General features: G+C 43.1%; 1 protein-coding gene across 1 annotated transcript in view; it reads left to right on the top strand.

The window, feature by feature from the left end:
* The window catches only part of LOC126419818 (two pore channel protein 1-like), a 66,887-nt gene that overhangs the window by 33,058 nt on the left and 10,805 nt on the right, over positions 1–23,024 (top strand). Inside the window, exon 12 of the mRNA XM_050087044.1 lies at positions 13,598–13,704. Coding sequence (XP_049943001.1) covers positions 13,598–13,704 — 107 coding nt within the window. The remainder of the gene's footprint in view (positions 1–13,597; positions 13,705–23,024) is intronic.

The raw sequence follows: 23,024 nt of genomic DNA, 5'->3' as shown, positions 1-23,024 counted from the left end.
TAGCAGGCTGACACTGTTCCCACACAACATGCCTATCATGCAGGGCAACATATATGCCAGGGGCCAGTAAAAACAAAGTTTTGCTCATATCTCCACTCCTATTGGAAATAGGATGCTATAAAACGCCACAGTGCAGTTACTTATGTGGCCTGCTGTTTCTGTGCCAAATTTGATTGAAAATGATCAAACAGTTTGGGAGATGATTCAAACATACACACATACACTCTGCTTTATACAGGGTGATCAGTTGTTAACGCAACCCTCTCTGTGGCAAGCGGCTGGCCGGCAAGAGCAGCATTTATAATACCTGCTTGGGAAGTTGCTCATTACACATTGCAGTTCCCTCAGAAAAACGGCTGCAATTTCTTGACAAATTTTAGTTTTAAGTTTATTTAAAGAGTGTGGATTTGATTTGTACATTTCCTCTTTTAATGCCTCCCCCCCCCCCCCCCCATCCTCCTCCCCCTCTCGAGATAAAAATTGAAAATTGCTGGGTGTTAAATTGGGGGATCAGGAGGCCATAAGTTGTTAGTGTTAACCGTATCTTGAAACACGTCATGAATTTTCTGTAATGAGAAGCTGAATTGCGTGTGCTGACGTGGAGTCCTACTGGAAGGTCACAGAAGCATGTTATGTCTCAGTTAACTGGCTAAAAGAGCCGCAAAATGTTTTCCAAATATCTCTCACCACTAATTGTTTCCTAATAGTGCACCACATTCCTATATTTGATCATGCAGGGGTGCCTTGTGCATTGTGTTAGACTTTTCAAAACTCCAGTAATGTTTACTTAGCAAATTAACATAGCCACTGAAGTGGAACTATGATTTGTCCAAAAAGTTAAGTGAGGGTCTATTTCTTCGTCATGAACCCTGTCCAAAATCCATTCACAAAATCACAACTTTTTTGCAGGGTCACTTTGTTTAAGTGCATGCATGGCAGTTATTTTACAGGTCTGTAACTTCAATAACTTTGTAGCTATTTGAATACAACCATAAGAAATTCCCATTTGCTGAGAAAAATGTCAAACTGATTTTCTAGACATTTCTAGAGCATGCTCAATGTTACTGAGAGTTTTTTATGTTGATATTGTACATGGTTGTCTGTGTTTCACATCAAGAACACTTCCTGTTCATTATTATTTATTTATAAACTGATGAATTGTGCTCCAATTAAGAACTTGAACATCAGGAAATTCCTCTTGAAAGGATCTCCTTACAGCATATGCTGATTCTGTACACATGTACGAATCATACATGAATAGTCTTTGATTAATAGAATACTTGTGTTTGTCATTTCACTTGAAACACTTTCACTCAATACACTGTATTCTGTCGCCTAGCAAACATGTGCTACTTGTGCTAAAATTCTACCCATACATGGGGAAATATACTCTGCACCAGCACCGCCACTGGCTGGCTGCCTGCCAGGGGGGCAAAGAAATGCCCACCAGGCAGTTTCATTACAGATTTGATAACACTGTGTGTGTGTGTGTGTGTGTGTGTGTGTGTGTGTGTGTTTCATCACTATTGACGTGAAGTCCTTGAAGGTATTCTTTAAGTTTTGGAAATTGATGGGGACAAGTTGGAACTGTGTGGCATATGATTGATGACAGTGAAACCATGGGGGATTATTGACTTTCTTGTAGTGCTTGTGTAGTCTGACACTGTCATGCTGAAGGAGAGGGTGGTTCATGAAAAAACTTTTCTATCTTAAACTCTCTTACATCACACTGTTTCTCACACACCTACATACTTAAGTTATGCACTGCCTTGTTTCATGCTACAATTCAGAGCCCTACATCAGCAGAGGCTTGCGACTTGCATCAGTGAAGTGGGGAAATTGCCCAAGTGATATGCATGACCTTTAATATCTCAACTGATGTCAAGAACCGAATAAAAATTCGGAGCCATAACTTTTCGGCATGCCCATATATGTGAGGGCATGCAGCAGTGTATCCTTCCAAATTTTTTACCTGAGAACTCTTTTTAAATAAAAAATGTTCTTAATATTCTACATCTTCATTTTTCATGTCTACATATTTGCACTAACATAAATGTGTTAGTGTGCGAGAAACAGCATGCTGTAATCAAATTTTGAATTTGATGAGTTTGTCCACACATGGAGCATCCTCTCTTTCAGCATGGGTAGTGCCAGACAGCAAATGAGCACTGCGACATCTGCAACAATCTGACGCCTTCGGTTTGCAGTCATCAGTCATCACCTGTACAGTGCTGACTTAACCCTATCCAGTTTCCATCTGTTTCCAGAATTTAAAGAACATATTTGTGGACTTCACTTTGATAGTGATAAAGTGGTACAAGCAGAGGTGAGGTTGTGGTTCCATCAAAAAAGTCAAACATTCTATGCTGATGGTATCAACAAACTGATCTGCTGTTGGGAGAAATGTATTCATTGCCAGGGTGACTATGTTAAGAAATAAATAAGTAGAAATGAAGAATAAAGATGCAAGATGTTAATAATGTTAGTTTTATTGAAAAATCTTGAAGAGTTTCACTTTCACATAAGACAGGAATACTGTTTGTCTAACTCGTATTTTCTTGCTTAAATCAAAAAGAGCTGGGCCCACATGTGCAGTCATACTCAGCATAAAATTAGCATTATCTCGTTATTCAGTAACATAAGTTTATTGTGATCTAAATGATTAATGGAAAACCTCATATAAGATGTGAAACAAATACTAACAAAGAGATAGAGGGGCTGGCCAGTACTTACCTCAGCTCAGTACAGCCGATAGATACACACAAAACAGAACTGAAAATTTACATTCCTAGCTTTCGGAACTTTGTTCCTTCATCAGGGAGGAGAGAGGGGAAAAAAGGGAAGAAGGGAAAGTGGATTCAGTTACTCACAACCCAGGTTATGAAGCAACAGGGAAAGGTAAACAGGGAGGGTAGCAAGGATGGAGGCATGGTTGTCAGAGGGAAGCCAAAGATATTCTACTGTAAGTACTGTGCCAGCTTCAAACCAAAGAGGATGCATACAGAAGTAAAGAGGTATATAGTATAAAGATAAACACAACTATGTAGGATAAAAAATGCGTGAATGGCTAAAGAGGAAAGGGAAAGAGGAGAAGACTGAAGAGTGAATGGGAGTGAGGTTGTTTAACGTAGGTTCAGTCCAGGGGGATGGCGGGATGAAAGGATGTGTTGGAGTGCAAGTTCCCATCTCCGCAGTTCAGAGGGACTGGTGTTGGGTGGGAGAAGCCAAATGGCACATACGGTGTAGCAGGTTCCTAGGTCCCTAGAGTTATGCTGGAGGGCATGCTCCGCTACTGGGTATTGGGCATCTCCTAGGCGGACAGTTCGTCTGTGTCCGTTCATGCGCTCAGCCAGTTTGGTTGTTGTCATGCCGATGTAAAAGGCTGTGCAGTGCAGGCATGTCAGTTGATAAATGACATGTGTAGTTTCACACGTAGCCCTGCCTTGAATTGTGTATGTTTTACCAGTAGCGGGGCTGGAGTAGGTGGTTGTGGGGGGATGCATGGGGCAGGTTTTGCAGCGGGGTCGGTTACAGGGGTAGGAACCGCTGGGTAGAGAAGGTAGTCTGGGAATATTGTAGGGTTTAACAAGGATGTTACGGAGGTTAGGGGGGCGACGAAAGGCAACTCTGGGTGGTGTGGGGAGAATTTTGTCAAGGGATGATCTCATTTCAGGGGTTGACTTGAGAAAGTCATATCCCTGGCGGAGTAATTTGTTGATGTTTTCGAGGCCAGGATAATATTGGGTGACAAGAGGGATGCTTCTGTGTGGTCTGTGGGTAGGAACATTGTTGTTGGACGGGGAGGAATGTATTGCTCGGGAAATCTGTTTGTGGACAAGGTCTGCAGGATAGTTGCGGGAGAGGAAAGCACTGGTCAGGTTATTGGTGTAGTTGTTGAGGGATTCGTCACTGGAGCAGATACGTTTGCCACGAATACCTAGGCTGTAGGGAAGGGAGCGTTTGATGTGGAAAGGATGGCAGCTATCAAAGTGAAGGTACTGTTGTTTGTTTGTGGGTTTGATATGGACAGAGGTGTGGATGTGAGCTTCAACAAGATGAAGGTCAACATCCAGGAAGGTGGCTTGGGTTTTGGAGAAGGACCAGGTGAAATTCAGATTCGAAAAGGAGTTTAGATTATGGAGGAAATTAAGGAGTGTTTCTTCACCATGAGTCCAGACCACAAAGATGTCATCTATAAACCTATACCAGGCCAGGGGAAGCAGCTGTTGGGTCTTCAGGAAAGCCTCCTCCATGCGGCCCATGAAGAGGTTGGCATAGGAGGGAGCCATCCTGGTTCCCATGGCCGTTCCCCTGATTTGTTTGTAGGTCTGGCCTTCAAAAGTGAAGTAATTATGGGTGAGGATGAAGTTGGTAAGTGTGATAAGGAACGAGGTTTTTGGAAGATCTTCGGGTGGGCGTTGGGAGAGGTAGTGCTCAAGGGCAGAGAGACCATGGGTATGTGGGATGTTTGTGTAAAGGGATGTAGCATCTATGGTGACAAGAAAGGTTTCAGGTGGGAGAGGAGTGGGAATGGATTTGAGGCGTTCTAGGACGTGGTTTGTGTCTTCGATGTAGGATGGGAGTCTGCGGGTGATAGGTTGTAGGTGCTGGTCTACCAGAGCTGAGATACGTTCGGTTGGGGATTTGAAGCCTGCTACAATGGCACGGCCAGGATGGTTCTCTTTGTGGATTTTGGGTAATAGGTAGAAGGTAGGGGTACGTGGCTCAGGTGGAGTGAGTAAGTCTATGGAAGCCATTGTGAGGCCTCGTGAGGGACCTTGGATTTTTAGGATTTTTTGCAGCTCAGTCTGGATGGAGGGAATGGGGTCCTGGGTAACAGCTTTGTAGGTTGAGGTGTCAGAGAGTTGACGCAGTCCTTCTGCCACATACTCCACACGGTCAAGTACGACAGTTGTGGAGCCTTTATCCGCCGGGAGGATGACAATAGAGTGGTCTATTTTCAGCTCCTTAATGGCACGGGATTCAGCTGGGGTGATGTTGGGGGTTGTCGGGATGTTCTTCAAGAAGGACTGGGAGGCAACACTGGATGTGAGGAATTCCTGAAATGTCTGCAAGGGATGGTTTTGGGGGAGGGGAGGAGGATCCCTTTGAGAAGGCAGTCGGAACTGTTCTAGACAGGGTTCAACACTGGGTCTAGTACTTGGGGGCTGTGTTTGGGTAGTGAAGTGATATTTCCAGTTGAGGTTCCGGGTGAATGAGAGGAGATCTTTAACCAGGGCAGTGTGGTTGAATTTAGGTGTGGGGCTAAAGGTTAAGCCTTTTGATAGAACAGATGTCTCTGGAGGAGAGAGGGATCTGGATGAGAGGTTTAGGACTGAATTGGGACTGGTGATATGTGGCATTTGACTGTGGTTATAGTTGAGATTTGGTCTGTGTGGGGTATGTGCTGGGATGGGGAGATTGAGTAGGGTGGCTAGGCTAGGTTTGTTGGCTATGAGGGGGGTTTTTTGAAGGTTCTGTTGTGGTTGGTGTTTGTGAGGGATAGGGAGAGGGACCCCACTTCTTAGGTGTTGCACTAGCACTGTGGATAGTTTTTTCAGGTGGTGTGTGGCATGCAACTCAAGTTTGCAGCTGGCTTCTAGGATGATGTTCCTCAGTGTGTTCTCCAAGCAAGGGTTTGAGAGGTGGAGGACTTTGAAGAGAGATAGGAGCTGTTGGGAGTGGTGGTTACATGAAGTAGTGTAGAGATTCAGGACAAGTTGGGTAAGGGCTAAGGATTGAAGGTTCTGGAAGTCCAGGAGAGACTGGTGGAAGGAGGAATTGCACCCGGAGATGGGAACTTTTAAGGTAAGCCCTTTAGGGGTAATTCCAAAGGTTAAGCAGGACTGGAGGAAAAGTATGTGGGATTGCAGTTTGGCTACTGTGAATGCATGTTTCCGGAATGAATGTAAATAATGTGGTATAGGATTAGGGTACATAGTGGGTAACTGGTGGGTAGGTAAATTAAATAACTAAAGTTGAGATAGTAATCATAAGAAGGAGTAAAACACGGAGGGAAGGACGAAAAGGAAAGAAATTGTGTTGGTAATGTTCAATACCAAAGGAAGACCACTAAATAAGAAAAATGCGGAAAAAGTTGACCAGACCAAGCAAGTATGTCCAGATCAGGGGAAAAAGAACACACGTAGCTCAAAAACAGAGATAGCGAGTGGCGAAAAAAGATCGCGCCTGCCGCAAAAGCGATCGCGCGTGCCGCAAAACAGATCGCGCGTGCCGCAAAAAAGATCGCGGGTGGGGCAGAAATGTCCCAAAAAATTTTTCTTGTGGCAGAGAAAGACAGCCAATGGCACAAAAATATCGCCAGCAACAAGAAATCGATGGAAATGGATGATACTGGTAGGTGTGGAAGAGATTGTTGGCAGTGATTGTTGGCTGGGAAACAGCGAATAACGAATGTTAAAACTATGGAATGTTGAATAAATAAATCAATAAATAAAAAAGAGAAGAGGACTATAAACGGAACAAGATAATAGGAGGAAGATGAAACTAGCACAGTTGGTGACGAAAATATTTATTTATGTAGTTATAAAATACTGAAGAAGAGAAGGTGTTAAGATGACAGACGTAAGTGATAGCTAACAAAAGGGACAAAACAATGAAGGATGTGGACCATATAGGTGATCTAAATGATTAATGGAAAATCTCATATAAGATGTGAAACAAATACTAACAAAGAGATAGAGGGGCTGGCCAGTACTTACCTCAGCTCAGTACAGCCGATAGATACACACAAAACAGAACTGAAAATTTACATTCCTAGCTTTCGGAACTTTGTTCCTTCATCAGGGAGGAGAGAGGGGAAAAAAGGGAAGAAGGGAAAGTGGATTCAGTTACTCACAACCCAGGTTATGAAGCAACAGGGAAAGGTAAACAGGGAGGGTAGCAAGGATGGAGGCATGGTTGTCAGAGGGAAGCCAAAGATATTCTACTGTAAGTACTGTGCCAGCTTCAAACCAAAGAGGATGCATACAGAAGTAAAGAGGTATATAGTATAAAGATAAACACAACTATGTAGGATAAAAAATGCGTGAATGGCTAAAGAGGAAAGGGAAAGAGGAGAAGACTGAAGAGTGAATGGGAGTGAGGTTGTTTAACGTAGGTTCAGTCCAGGGGGATGGCGGGATGAAAGGATGTGTTGGAGTGCAAGTTCCCATCTCCGCAGTTCAGAGGGACTGGTGTTGGGTGGGAGAAGCCAAATGGCACATACGGTGTAGCAGGTTCCTAGGTCCCTAGAGTTATGCTGGAGGGCATGCTCCGCTACTGGGTATTGGGCATCTCCTAGGCGGACAGTTCGTCTGTGTCCGTTCATGCGCTCAGCCAGTTTGGTTGTTGTCATGCCGATGTAAAAGGCTGTGCAGTGCAGGCATGTCAGTTGATAAATGACATGTGTAGTTTCACACGTAGCCCTGCCTTGAATTGTGTATGTTTTACCAGTAGCGGGGCTGGAGTAGGTGGTTGTGGGGGGATGCATGGGGCAGGTTTTGCAGCGGGGTCGGTTACAGGGGTAGGAACCGCTGGGTAGAGAAGGTAGTCTGGGAATATTGTAGGGTTTAACAAGGATGTTACGGAGGTTAGGGGGGCGACGAAAGGCAACTCTGGGTGGTGTGGGGAGAATTTTGTCAAGGGATGATCTCATTTCAGGGGTTGACTTGAGAAAGTCATATCCCTGGCGGAGTAATTTGTTGATGTTTTCGAGGCCAGGATAATATTGGGTGACAAGAGGGATGCTTCTGTGTGGTCTGTGGGTAGGAACATTGTTGTTGGACGGGGAGGAATGTATTGCTCGGGAAATCTGTTTGTGGACAAGGTCTGCAGGATAGTTGCGGGAGAGGAAAGCACTGGTCAGGTTATTGGTGTAGTTGTTGAGGGATTCGTCACTGGAGCAGATACGTTTGCCACGAATACCTAGGCTGTAGGGAAGGGAGCGTTTGATGTGGAAAGGATGGCAGCTATCAAAGTGAAGGTACTGTTGTTTGTTTGTGGGTTTGATATGGACAGAGGTGTGGATGTGAGCTTCAACAAGATGAAGGTCAACATCCAGGAAGGTGGCTTGGGTTTTGGAGAAGGACCAGGTGAAATTCAGATTCGAAAAGGAGTTGAGATTATGGAGGAACTTAAGGAGTGTTACCACATTATTTACATTCATTCCGGAAACATGCATTCACAGTAGCCAAACTGCAATCCCACATACTTTTCCTCCAGTCCTGCTTAACCTTTGGAATTACCCCTAAAGGGCTTACCTTAAAAGTTCCCATCTCCGGGTGCAATTCCTCCTTCCACCAGTCTCTCCTGGACTTCCAGAACCTTCAATCCTTAGCCCTTACCCAACTTGTCCTGAATCTCTACACTACTTCATGTAACCACCACTCCCAACAGCTCCTATCTCTCTTCAAAGTCCTCCACCTCTCAAACCCTTGCTTGGAGAACACACTGAGGAACATCATCCTAGAAGCCAGCTGCAAACTTGAGTTGCATGCCACACACCACCTGAAAAAACTATCCACAGTGCTAGTGCAACACCTAAGAAGTGGGGTCCCTCTCCCTATCCCTCACAAACACCAACCACAACAGAACCTTCAAAAAACCCCCCTCATAGCCAACAAACCTAGCCTAGCCACCCTACTCAATCTCCCCATCCCAGCACATACCCCACACAGACCAAATCTCAACTATAACCACAGTCAAATGCCACATATCACCAGTCCCAATTCAGTCCTAAACCTCTCATCCAGATCCCTCTCTCCTCCAGAGACATCTGTTCTATCAAAAGGCTTAACTTTTAGCCCCACACCTAAATTCAACCACACTGCCCTGGTTAAAGATCTCCTCTCATTCACCCGGAACCTCAACTGGAAATATCACTTCACTACCCAAACACAGCCCCCAAGTACTAGACCCAGTGTTGAACCCTGTCTAGAACAGTTCCGACTGCCTTCTCAAAGGGATCCTCCTCCCCTCCCCCAAAACCATCCCTTGCAGACATTTCAGGAATTCCTCACATCCAGTGTTGCCTCCCAGTCCTTCTTGAAGAACATCCCGACAACCCCCAACATCACCCCAGCTGAATCCCGTGCCATTAAGGAGCTGAAAATAGACCACTCTATTGTCATCCTCCCGGCGGATAAAGGCTCCACAACTGTCGTACTTGACCGTGTGGAGTATGTGGCAGAAGGACTGCGTCAACTCTCTGACACCTCAACCTACAAAGCTGTTACCCAGGATCCCATTCCCTCCATCCAGACTGAGCTGCAAAAAATCCTAAAAATCCAAGGTCCCTCACAAGGCCTCACAATGGCTTCCATAGACTTACTCACTCCACCTGAGCCACGTACCCCTACCTTCTACCTATTACCCAAAATCCACAAAGAGAACCATCCTGGCCGTCCCATTGTAGCAGGCTTCAAATCCCCAACCGAACGTATCTCAGCTCTGGTAGACCAGCACCTACAACTTATCACCCGCAGACTCCCATCCTACATCAAAGACACAAACCACTTCCTAGAACGCCTCAAATCCATTCCCACTCCTCTCCCACCTGAAACCTTTCTTGTCACCATAGATTCTACATCCCTTTACACAAACATCCCACATACCCATGGTCTCTCTGCCCTTGAGCACTACCTCTCCCAACGCCCACCCGAAGATCTTCCAAAAACCTCGTCCCTTATCACACTTACCAACTTCATCCTCACCCATAATTACTTCACTTTTGAAGGCCAGACGTACAAACAAATCAGGGGAACGGCCATGGGAACCAGGATGGCTCCCTCCTATGCCAACCTCTTCATGGGCCGCATGGAGGAGGCTTTCCTGAAGACCCAACAGCTGCTTCCCCTGGCCTGGTATAGGTTTATAGATGACATCTTTGTGGTCTGGACTCATGGTGAAGAAACACTCCTTAATTTCCTCCATAATCTAAACTCCTTTTCGAATCTGAATTTCACCTGGTCCTTCTCCAAAACCCAAGCCACCTTCCTGGATGTTGACCTTCATCTTGTTGAAGCTCACATCCACACCTCTGTCCATATCAAACCCACAAACAAACAACAGTACCTTCACTTTGATAGCTGCCATCCTTTCCACATCAAACGCTCCCTTCCCTACAGCCTAGGTATTCGTGGCAAACGTATCTGCTCCAGTGACGAATCCCTCAACAACTACACCAATAACCTGACCAGTGCTTTCCTCTCCCGCAACTATCCTGCAGACCTTGTCCACAAACAGATTTCCCGAGCAATACATTCCTCCCCGTCCAACAACAATGTTCCTACCCACAGACCACACAGAAGCATCCCTCTTGTCACCCAATATTATCCTGGCCTCGAAAACATCAACAAATTACTCCGCCAGGGATATGACTTTCTCAAGTCAACCCCTGAAATGAGATCATCCCTTGACAAAATTCTCCCCACACCACCCAGAGTTGCCTTTCGTCGCCCCCCTAACCTACGTAACATCCTTGTTAAACCCTACAATATTCCCAGACTACCTTCTCTACCCAGCGGTTCCTACCCCTGTAACCGACCCCGCTGCAAAACCTGCCCCATGCATCCCCCCACAACCACCTACTCCAGCCCCGCTACTGGTAAAACATACACAATTCAAGGCAGGGCTACGTGTGAAACTACACATGTCATTTATCAACTGACATGCCTGCACTGCACAGCCTTTTACATCGGCATGACAACAACCAAACTGGCTGAGCGCATGAACGGACACAGACGAACTGTCCGCCTAGGAGATGCCCAATACCCAGTAGCGGAGCATGCCCTCCAGCATAACTCTAGGGACCTAGGAACCTGCTACACCGTATGTGCCATTTGGCTTCTCCCACCCAACACCAGTCCCTCTGAACTGCGGAGATGGGAACTTGCACTCCAACACATCCTTTCATCCCGCCATCCCCCTGGACTGAACCTACGTTAAACAACCTCACTCCCATTCACTCTTCAGTCTTCTCCTCTTTCCCTTTCCTCTTTAGCCATTCACGCATCTTTTTATCCTACATAGTTGTGTTTATCTTTATACTATATACCTCTTTACTTCTGTATGCATCCTCTTTGGTTTGAAGCTGGCACAGTACTTACAGTAGAATATCTTTGGCTTCCCTCTGACAACCATGCCTCCATCCTTGCTACCCTCCCTGTTTACCTTTCCCTGTTGCTTCATAACCTGGGTTGTGAATAACTGAATCCACTTTCCCTTCTTCCCTTTTTTCCCCTCTCTCCTCCCTGATGAAGGAACAAAGTTCCAAAAGCTAGGAATGTAAATTTTCAGTTCTGTTTTGTGTGTATCTATCGGCTGTACTGAGCTGAGGTAAGTACTGGCCAGCCCCTCTATCTCTTTGTTAGTATAAGTTTATTGTGAGTCAACACACTGGTAGTGCTATATGTTCATTGCGAGGTGCTCAGTTGCTGATGTGTACTTGATTTTTATTTTATTGTTTTTTTGCTTTGAAGATTAATTATTGTGCCTTGTATTGTATGGTGACTGAAAATCCTGGTTAGAAGATAAATAATAGACCACCATTCATTGTTCACCGTTGTCACTCATTGAGCGTGTGCAAATTCTAGCAACCGAACGAGGTAGCGCTGTGGTTAGCACACTGGATTCGCATTCTGGAGGACGACGGTTCAATCCCACATCCGGCCAGTCTGATTTAGGTTTTCCGTGATTTCCCTAAATTGCTCCAAGCTCCTTTGAGAGGGCATGGCCGACTTTCTTCCCTCAGCCGATGAGACCGATGACCTCGCTGTTTGGTCTCTTCCCCCCAAAACAATCCAAAATCTGTTGTCACTCAGATACGTGCTGATTGTTAATGTTGCACCTCCAGACTTTTATTTATTAGAATATGTTTGCATATGTGCTCTCTCTCTCTCTCTCTCTCTCTCTCTCTCTCTCTCTCTCTCTCTCTCTCTCTCTCCCCCCCTCTCTCTCCCCCCCTCTCTCTCCCCCCTCTCTCCCCCTCTCTACCTCCCTCCCTCCCTCCCCCCCCCAACTCCCTCCCCCTACCCCCCAACCTCCCTCCCTCCCCCTCCCCCCCTCTTCCTCTCGTGTGTGTGTGTGTGTGTGGGGGGGGATCTTGGTTGACAAAAAAAATGCTTCATCATAATCCCAATTTTTTTGCGAGCATCATATTACTGGAATTGGGCTATGTTTTTACAGATAAGTGACAAAAGTCATGGGCTACCTCCTAATTTCTTGTTGGACCTCCTTTTGCACGATGTAGTGCAGCAACTCGACGTGGCCTGGACTTAACAAGTCATTAGAAGTCTCCTGAAGAAGTATTGACCCATGCTGCGTCAATAGCAATCCATAATTGCAAAAGTGTTGCTGGTGCAGGATTTTGTGCATGATCAGACTTCTCAATTATGTCCCAAAAATGTTCTATGGGATGTCAGGTGATCTGGGTGACTAAATCATTCTCTTAAACTGTCCAGAATGTGCCTCAAACCAATTGTGAACAATTGTGGCCCAGTGACATGGTGACTTGTCATCCGTAAAAATCCATTGTTTTTTGGGAACATGAAGTCCATAAATGGCTGCAAATGGTCTCCAAGGAGCTGAACATGACCATTTTCAGTCAGTGATTTGTTCAGTTTGACCAGAGGACCCTGTCTATTCCATGGAAACACAGCCTACACCATTATGGAGCCACCACCAGCTTGTACATGCCTTCTTGATAACCGGGGTCCATGGCTTCATGGGGTCTGCACCACACTCAAACCTTACCATCAGCTCTTACCATCTGAAACTGGGACTCATCCGACCAGGCCACAGTTTTGCAGTCATCTAGGGTTCAACTGCTATGGTCATGAGCCCAGAGGAGGTGACATCATGCTGTTAGGAAAGATATTCACATCAGTTATCTACTGTCCTAGCCCATTAATGCCAGATATTGCTGCACTGTTGTAATGGATACATTTGTCATACATCCTACATTGCTTTCTGCGATTATTTCACACAGTGTTGTTTGTCTGTTAGCACTGACATCCATATGCAAACCCCACTCTTCCCCGATGTTAAGTGAAGGCCCACAGCTACTGCATTGTAGTGGCTGAAAGTTGGTATTCTCGGCACACTGTCGACACTGTGGATCTTGGAATACAGAATACCCTAACGATTTTCAAAATGAAATATTCCATGCGTCCAGCTACACTTACTATTCCATGCCAAGAGCCCATCTATTCCCATGGAATTCATGCCGGAAACCTTGTCACATGAATCATCTGAGTACAAATGACAGCTCTTTCAGTGCACTGCCCTTTAATACCTTGTGTATGTGATAATGCCCTCATCTGTTGTACTTGTGCAAATCACTGTCCCATGACTTTTGACATCTCAGTATATGATCACCATTTATGGTTTCAAAGATGGAGGATGATAACTAAACATAAAATAATCATGTAACTATGGAGTATAATAACATATTTAAAAATTATTTCGTTTGTTAACTTGCTAGTTAATGATTAGGGTTTATGTTTAATACTTCATTGATTGTGAAAAAGTTAGAGATGAATGTATGTTATTCTATAGTAGGAAATTGTTTCTTAATTGGAATTGTTAAATCTTTCAGAGGAGAAAATGCTACATGAAGAGGTTGATGTGAAATGGGAAGAACTTCAGATGTGGGTTCAAGATTTCCAGCTACTAGAAAAGTTGCGTGCAGATCTAGTCGTAGATGTAAGTAAAATGAATTTGTTAAGTATTGTTAAGGTTACACATTGATGATCTTAACCAACAAAATATGAAATAACTACGTACTGAAATCCATTTTTATTTTCTTCTGCAATTTCTAAATTTTTTGTTCCTCAATTTTGATAATTCTTAAGAAAAGGTTTTGTTCTTAATAAATCAGCTCCAGTGATTGATACATGCCAGATTATCAGTACAGAAGCATGATCTCTATGGATCTTAGGATTGTTTTGGCACTTATTGCTTCTTCCACCTCTGGTGGTGATTGTCATACGTGAAAAGTGTTGAATTGCGCCATGATTCAGAGTGCCTATTAAATTAAATGTTTCCCTGTAACTGGCTGGATAAGTCAGTTCAAATTTCAAAAGAAAGCAAGGATATGCCACCTCCAATAATGTTATACCTTACAAAACACCTTGGTGTCCTGGCTGCAGGCAGCTTTATTATTTAATATACCAGCACAATATGATGCAAATAATGTATTTACCCGACTATAAGACAAGGTTTTTTCCCAAATTTATGATTTGAAAAATATGGGGTCATCCTACACTCATAAATAAAGTTTTGCTTGCTCGGGTCAGCATTTTTATGTTGCCTAATGTAGAGGTTACCTTACATTCATAGATGAAGTTCTGGTAGTTGAGGTCACACACAGATTTAATTTGAAAATTTCAGAATGGTGGGTTAGGATAAGTGGCATTAACACAGAACACCAAAATTATGAGAAGTGCGAGGCCTGTGTTATGATATGGAAGCAGAGAATGACAGAGCACTCCAAATGACCTGGCACAGAATTTCAACTCTGGGGAAAATAGGGCATGTAAAGCCATATTCTTGCCTTTCAAAATAACATATTAGATTACAGTATTTTTCATTTATATTTTATGGGTGGGCTTCATAGTCTAGTGGTAAAACACATCACTGGAAATCAAAATGTTTCTGTAATTTTGCAGTGAACTTCAAATATAGGAAAATGCATATTATTGCTTTTTGAACTATGTGTATTAGGTGAAAATATATTTCATTTACAGTTCATGGGCAGGCCTTGTAATATAGGGGTAAAGTGCATGCCAGGAAATTGAAAGTTTTTTGAGACCTTGCAAAGAAATATATTCAAAAAATCTCATTTTAAAACTAAGAAAAACATTTTATATTGTGAAATAGTTACGTGCTCTAATGTCAACTATAATTAGGAGCTGTGAATTTCTAATAATTGGTATGTATGTATATTCACTCACATGAAATCCGCGCAGTCATACTCAAGAAAATTAAATTTACTCAACTTTCAAAATGTAATTTCTTCATTCTGACTGAAGAATAAATTGAGAGCAAAGGAAATACACATTACATGAAAATAGCCCATAATTTTTGTTAACACTTGGAGTGCTGGTCTCGTAGGTGGCTGCCAATACCTGTGACTGCCTTTTTTTTTTTTTTTTGGAAGTTATAACTCTGTGTACAAGTATGTAGATGGAATTTGAAAACATTTTAAATTTTACTGGACATTCTAATTTATAGCCACTCCTTTTAGTATTGCTAGTGTTAAATCTGAATACATAGATGAAACTTCAATTTAGTAGTAATCATCACAAAAAAAATAGTTGAAAACGAATCTTAATATCCAAATATGTATGTAAACATGTGATAATTCTGTGTTAATTTCTTTTACAACCAATTTATATGTAAAAAGCACACAAAACACATGACCAAAGCAAAATTTAACATTCATAGTGGAGTACTGTGTGATCCAAATTGAAATGAGAAGATATACACAGTTCAACATTACATTCACTGGACTTATAAACTCAGTTTCATTTTATGATGTACATTCAGGAGAATCCTTCATAACAAAACAATCAGTGAAAACAATACGATAAATGTATGCAACAACTTGTCTTCAAAAAAAGTCTACAATTATTACTGTTTTCAGATGGTGTAATCTGAATCATCATCAGATACTTTGTTTTCATCACCTGTAGCTTATCAAGTACTTTTTAACAATTTTTTCCAAAAATTGCTCCTCTTCACTGCACATTTTGAATGCAAAAGCACACCAAACAGAGAGAACTCAAACATCACATAACACCACCACCAAAGCAAGAGAAAATAACAAAGGTTTCAAAAAATGACAAATGATACAGTTACTGCCATCTGGCAGTCACAGTAGTAAGTACAAAGCCTGCAGATTTCACAAATGTTTCGAAGAGCCATAAAAATGGATGCCATGGAAAATCATTGTAACTGGCATGATGTAATATTTCATCAATCACATTCTTATTTCCCATAAGCACCATATATTATGTCAGCTGTACACAAAGAGCTAATGACATTACAGATGTGTGCCTTTCTCTGTTGGGTGCAGCTTGGCACCAACCTATGTCTTCATACTGGCAGCAGCCACCTCTGTAGGTTACATAAGCCTATTCATAAGGTGCTGAGTAGCACCAGCAGTCAGCTGAGGCTAGGGTACCAGTCCTTCAGATCATAGCATCTGTGCTTGATAGAGCATGCAGTGTGTAAGCGAAGAGTGAGGTGGGGCAGCAGCATATTTGTGAGTGGTCGTGATACACTGTGCTGAAACGGCGGTAGTGCTGAGGCAGTGACAGTGGTAGTGCTGAGGCAGTGGCTTGTGGTGACACCCCACATCGCTTGGGTACTGCTATTTGGTGTTGTCTGCAGCACTGGGCAATAGAGCAGACATGGGATGGCAAGGAATCTGAAACTCCAGATTTTGGTGCATGAGTGATGGGATGATGATGATGATGATGACAGCTGTCCAGCAGATGCTTGAGTCTCCAGCAGCATGGGAACCATCAAGTTATGGAATCTGACTGCAAACTACCTAACGGCATGAATGGGACATTATTTATATGTCCCAGTGTCAGTTTGTTAGGCTGTCTGGTGGCAAAAGCATGCACTGCCAGTTGGCACAATGCTGTATCAACAAATCATTATGAGAACCTTGCCACATGTAGACATAACATGTGGCATGGTTTGCAGGTTGGCTTTGTCATCAGCTGCATGCCTCCAGAACACTGTGACCAAATGCCCTTGGCAGCATGGTATTCTGTCCATACCGCAAAAGTTCATATTTTGCAAAAGGATATATCATCCTGTAAACAGAAAAAATATTTCAGTGGAAAGATAGACGCTTATCAGCCAGAACATACGACCACTGACCTACTATCAATATAAACCCATCCGGGTGATAATAGCCTGCTGCTAGTCAGACACAAGCTCGGTGCATGTAGTGTCAGTGAGTGCGCGTCCGTGTGTAGAATGAGGGAGGCACACGAACTATCTGAGTTTGACCAAGGACAGATTGTGACGGCCCAGAGGCTCAGCACGAGTAATTTGGAAACTGTACGACTTGTTGCGTGTTTGAGGAGTGCAATTGTGAGTGTCTTCAACATGTGCTGAAACCAAAGTGAAACCATGTCCAGATGTATTGGGGTTATGTGGCCAGCCCTCATTAGAGATGTCATATGTCATAGGTTGGTCAGACTGGTAAAACAGGACAGGCAGTGAACTGTTGTGAAACTATCATCAAACTAATGCTGGGCAGAGTAAAAGTGAGAGTAAACACACAGTGCACCAAACACTCCTGATGATGAGTGTCTGCAGCTGATGACCCATACATGTGCAATTGTTAACACCATGACATTGGCAACTAAGACTGAAATGAGCACATGACAATTGGCACTGGACGTTGGCACAGTGGCAGAGTGTTGCATGCTCTGATGAATCATAATACCTTCTTCATTATGTTGATGGGATGGCGCAAATCTGTCGTCTTCCAGGGCAACCGTTCCTTGACACCAGTACTGTGGGATGGAAACGACCTGGCAGCAGCTCCCTTACGCTCTGGGAAACATTCACAATGATATCCATGGATCCAGTGGAGCTCGTGCAAGGTACCATGATGGGCAAGGAGTACGGTTGCAGACCATGTACACCCCTTAAAGACGATCATGGTTCCCAACGGCAGTGGAATTTTTCAGCGAGATAATGCATCATGTCATAAAGCCAGAAGTGGTTCGAGGAACACAGTGGCAAGTTTAAATTGGTGTGCTGGGCCTCCAAGTCACCAGATCTGAACCCGATGGGACACGTGTGGGAAGGGATTGATTGTGGTGTCAGAGCTCATTGCCTCTGCCCCCACCCTCCATCCTGCTCCTCCCCAAAATTTATGGAATTGGGTGACTTTTGTGTGCAGATGTGGTGCCAGCTACCTCCATCAACCTAACAAGGCCTCATTGCATCCATGCCACGACATTTTGTCGCTGCTATCTGTGGCAAGCGTGGGTAGGATAATGTTCTGGCTGATCAGTTAGTACTTGTGTGAAATTAAGGACTGGAACACTCTTTTTTTGGGGGGGGGGGGGGAGGGGGGGAGTTATGGAAATGAAGACTGTAACATGTTCTAAAGTGTCAAATGTTAGTAGCAATGGAGCAGAGTAAAGGACAGATAACAGAAAACTGGTTCTGTGTTCATTTAATGTTACGACATCTCAGCACTGAAAGGATGTGCAGCTCACCATTACTGGTAGATGTTGATTATTATGTAGTAAGGAAAGTCTTGGCAGAATGTAACAAGTTTAGGAGTAAAGGAGACAATGCACGAAATAGCAGAACACTGAGTCGTCAACAGGCACAAACAAAAGAGAAAGTGTACTTACTAACTTTCGGCATAAATCCTTTGTTGAGCTAGAATATAACTAGATGCATGTGCCTCCCACCACACAAACACGCTACAGGTACTGTTGATGGTTAATGGATTTATTATGGACAGAGGTGGGGATGGTGCCATCAGAGAAGTGAAGGTTAATGTTCAGGAAGGTGGCATGTTGGGTTGAGGAGGACCAGGTGAAAGAGTTGGGAGAGGTGTTGAAGTTGTAGAGGAATTAAGATAGGATGTCTCAGCACCTTGACCAGGTAATAACAGTATCAAAATGAACCTGTACCAGACAAGAGGTTTGGGCTTTTTGGAGGCTAGGAAGCTCTCCTCAAGATGGCCCATGAAAAGTTGGCATGGGATGATGCCCTGTGTGTGCCAATCACTGTGCCACAAATTTGTTTATCTACCTTCTACTCAGAAGAGAAGTAGTTGTGTGAGGATATAATTGGTACTGTGTGTGAGGAGTGAGGTACTGGGTTTGGAGTCTGAAGTACATAGGGAGATGTAGTGTTTGATAGTAGCAGGCATGAGGGATGTTGGAGTATAGGGAGGTGGCATCAACAGTAACTAGTAGAAATCCAGGGAGTAAAGGAGTGGGGAGGCAAAGAGTCGATGAAGAAAGGGAGTAGTTAGTATCTTCGGTGTGAGAGGCTAGGATTCAGCCAACTGGTTGCAGGTGGTGGTTGACCTGATGTGGTACACACATGGATTCATAAGCTAGAATAAGTGTACAAGGGTGCACAGAACATCAAGCGACGAAACTAGATTCTGTTTTATACATAACAAACATGAATATTGTAATCATTTACATCACTAAATATTATGGATTCGAGAAAAATAAATCAGAATATGAGCAACATACTTACAGTGCAATTTAAATAATGCTGTGCACAACACAAAGTAGTAAGTAGGAACACATTTAGCTGAGTCTGTAGAACATCAGATTCCATTTTGTGCAAAATAAAAATAAAAATGGAAGATTTTTTTATGTCAGTCAATAATAAAGTAATGTAATAAAACTGGAAGTGCTCCAAGTGGCCTGGCAGTGAACCAGGTTCATGTTACCAGAAGTCCCGATTCAAATTTCATGCTTCTGGTCATCAGGGCAGCCAAATACAGGTGGTGAATGAGTAGCAAATTTGGTCTTGCTGCCAAGCATGGGATTGCATCCTGCATACCTTTGTTATTATGAGCATGTACCATGCTCGAGTTTAAATGTAGTCGGAACTGAAATGACTTTAAAAATGGGTAAATACTTTGCAATAGTATACATTTCTACAGGAAACAAATTAATTCTAACATAGGTATGTTCACACAGAACAAATGTGATGTAATAAATGGAACACAAGGTTCAACAATGCCACTAAAGCAGCTACTTCTCAACAGCATTGGTTATTTTTGAGGTTGACAACAAATTATGAATGCACCCTTATCCTGAAGTGGTCAAATTTCTGCCCGTTCATCTCTAAGGAGGTGAGAGGATAACATATTATTGTAACTCAGTTTGCCTAGTGCTATAGGAACAGTAAATTGTAGCAAATGATAATGAATGCAAATAACAGCCGTGACTATGTTGAAAAATGTGAATATAAGTGTTTGCAGTTTGGAATTGGGTCACACAGATTGAAACTAATTTTAAGCTAGTGGTTATTTATGACACAGCAGGGCCAGTTTAAGGCTCAAGCGACACAAGTGGGCACCAAATTGATATGTCAAAGGCACCCAGTTGCAAAATTACTATACAGTATGAATCATAACTAACAAAAACTGATACACACAAAAATACACAATAATAGAAGCAAAAAAGTTCCAACAAACTTGCATCTGCCAGCAAACCATTTATGAGATAACTGCGACTATGTGATTGGTTACAAGTTACCACTGACTTTATCATTAAAATTGTTATGGCCATTGTGGCCACTTGTTGACAAACTGCCTGTGGCTTTTGTCTTGGGTTCTTCTGCCAACGTTTGTTTCATGATTTTTCTGATGTTATACCAGCACAAATGGCTGACATTGTCAAAGGTTCACCCCTTCCATTGCTGGTGATGGACTGGAGTCAGGCTTCTGGCCACAGATTATACGAGGGCTATTCGGAAAGTAAGGTCCGATGGGGTGCGAAATGGAAACCACAGTGAAAATCCGATGAAGCTTTGCATAGATGTGTTGGGCAGCGTCTGCAGTGTGTCCGTGGATCGCATCACGTCGCTCTTTTCATTTCTGAGCGCACAGTGAGCACGTAAATATGCTTAGAACAGTAGTGTCTCCCGCCAAGTATGAGGAACTGGTGTGAGATTTCGCCTAATGTCATGCAGCCCACATACGTTTCCTCCTGCTTGAAAATTCTCGGCCGAACTCTGAAGGGCCAATGAAGATCCTTTTCCAGCGTTTTCGATGGGAAGTGTTTGATTACCCACAACAGAGCCCGTAATTGACTCTGCCTGAGTTTCATCTCTGCTCACATGAACCAATAGCTATGAAGACAACTTTCTGGCACAGACAACGAGCTGTAGACCAGCGTAGAGAATTGGCAGGTTGGTTGGTTGTTTGGGGAAGAGACCAAACGGCGAGGTTATCGGTCTCATAGGGTTAGGGAAGGATGGGGAAGGAAGTCGGCCGTGCCCTTTCAAAGGAACCATACCGGCATTTGCCTGGAGCGATTTAGGGAAATCACGGAAAACCTAAATCAGGATGGCCGGACGCGGGATTGAACCGTCGTCCTTCCGAATGCGAGTCCAGTGTGCTAACCACTGCGCCACCTCGCTCGGTAGAATTGGCAGGAAGCACAGGCGGCTTACTCCTATGACGAGGGTATCGGAAACTTGGTGCAACGCTACGACAAATGTCTAAATCGGAGCGGCGACTATGTACAGAAGTAGCTGGAAGGTGTAGCTAACTTTTGCAAATGAAACATTTTTGATTATCACAGTGGCTTCCATTTTGTGACCGATCGGACCTTACTTTCTGAATAGGCCTTGTATGTACCTGCCATCAACATGAAAGGGCTATTCAGTGGTCATTTCCACTGCAGTTCCCCCCTTGCTGCATGCAATAGATGTTTGCTGCAGCATGGCAAGCAGGTTCTTGAAACTTTGCAAGTAAGCTTTCTCAGGATAATGTCTATCTTCAAGAGTCTGCCAATTCAGTTTCTTCAACATTTCTGTGACTCCCTGTGGTCAGACAAACCTGTGATCATTCATGCTGCCCTTCTCTGTATATGTTTAATATCCCTTGCCAGTCCTATTTGGTATGGGTCTAACACACTTGAGCAATATTCTGTAATGGGTCATACAAGTGATTTGTAAGCTTTCTCTTTTGTATACTGATTGCATTTACCCAGTATTCTACCAATAAACCAAAGTCTACCACGTGCTGTATCCACAACAGAGCCTATGCGATATTCCATTTCATATGCCTACAAAGTGTTACATCCAAGTATTTGAAGTTGACTGATTTCAACTATGATTCATAGATATTATAGTCATAGGCTACTACATTTTTTAATTTGGTGAAGTGCTCAATTTTACATTTGTGAACATTTAAGCAAGTCGTCAATCTATGCACCTCTTTGAAATCTTTGCTAGATCTCATATTTACTCAGTATTTATGCAGTGTCTTTCAGACATTTCATAAGGTAACTCCAAATCAACCAAAAATAAATAGAAAATATATCCGTTTAGAAAAATCAGATAAAAATTTGTGTGATGCCTCCCCAAGAGACAGTCCCCACTCCTTCCAAACTAACTACATAAGTGTGGACCAGATGCGGCTTATATTCAAAGAAATATTATTGGCAGCAATTGAGAGACTGGTACCAAATAAATTAATAAAAGATGGTACTGATTCCCCATGGTACACAAAACAGGTTAGAACACTGTTGCAAACGCATTGAAAAAAGCATGCCAAATTTAAAAGAATGCAAGGCCTCCATGATCGGCAATATTTTACTGAAGCTCAAAACTTAGCATGGACTTCAATGGGAGCTGCTTTTAAAAGGTTCCACAACAAAACTCTGTCTTGAAATCTGGCAGAAAATCCAAGAAAATTCTGGTCATATGAAAATTACACCAGTACAAGGCACAACAATACCTTCACTGTGCAGTACTAATGGTAATATTTCCGGTGACAGTGCCAAAAAAGCAGGGTTACTAAGCGCAGTTTTCCAAAATTCCTTCATAAAGAAGGTGAAGTAAATATTACAGAATTTGAATCAAGAACAACTGTCAACATTAGTAACTTAAAAGAAGATATCCTCAGTGTATAACTTAATAAAGTCAAGTCTTTCAGTCCAATTGTATGCCAAATAGGTTCTTTCCAGAGTATGCTGATGCTATAGCTCCATACACAGCAACATATACAACTGTTTGGTTGAGGAAAAATCCATACCTAAAGACTGGAAGGTTTTACAGGTCACACCACTACTCAAGAAAGGAAATAGGAGTAATCTAATGAATTACAGATTGGTATCACTGATATCAGCTTTCAGTAGAATGGTACTGTGTTCAGACATTATGAACTACCCCAAAGAAAATGGTCTATTGACGCATAGTCAGCACAGATTCAGAAAACATAGTACTTGTGAAAAACAACTAGCTCTTTTATTCACAAAAAGTAACGAGTGCTATTGACA

Source organism: Schistocerca serialis, chromosome 9 (genome assembly GCF_023864345.2).
Source record: "Schistocerca serialis cubense isolate TAMUIC-IGC-003099 chromosome 9, iqSchSeri2.2, whole genome shotgun sequence".
NCBI lineage: Eukaryota > Metazoa > Arthropoda > Insecta > Orthoptera > Acrididae > Schistocerca > Schistocerca serialis.
Note: the sequence above shows the minus strand (reverse complement) of the source record. Positions and strands in the feature narration are given on the sequence as shown.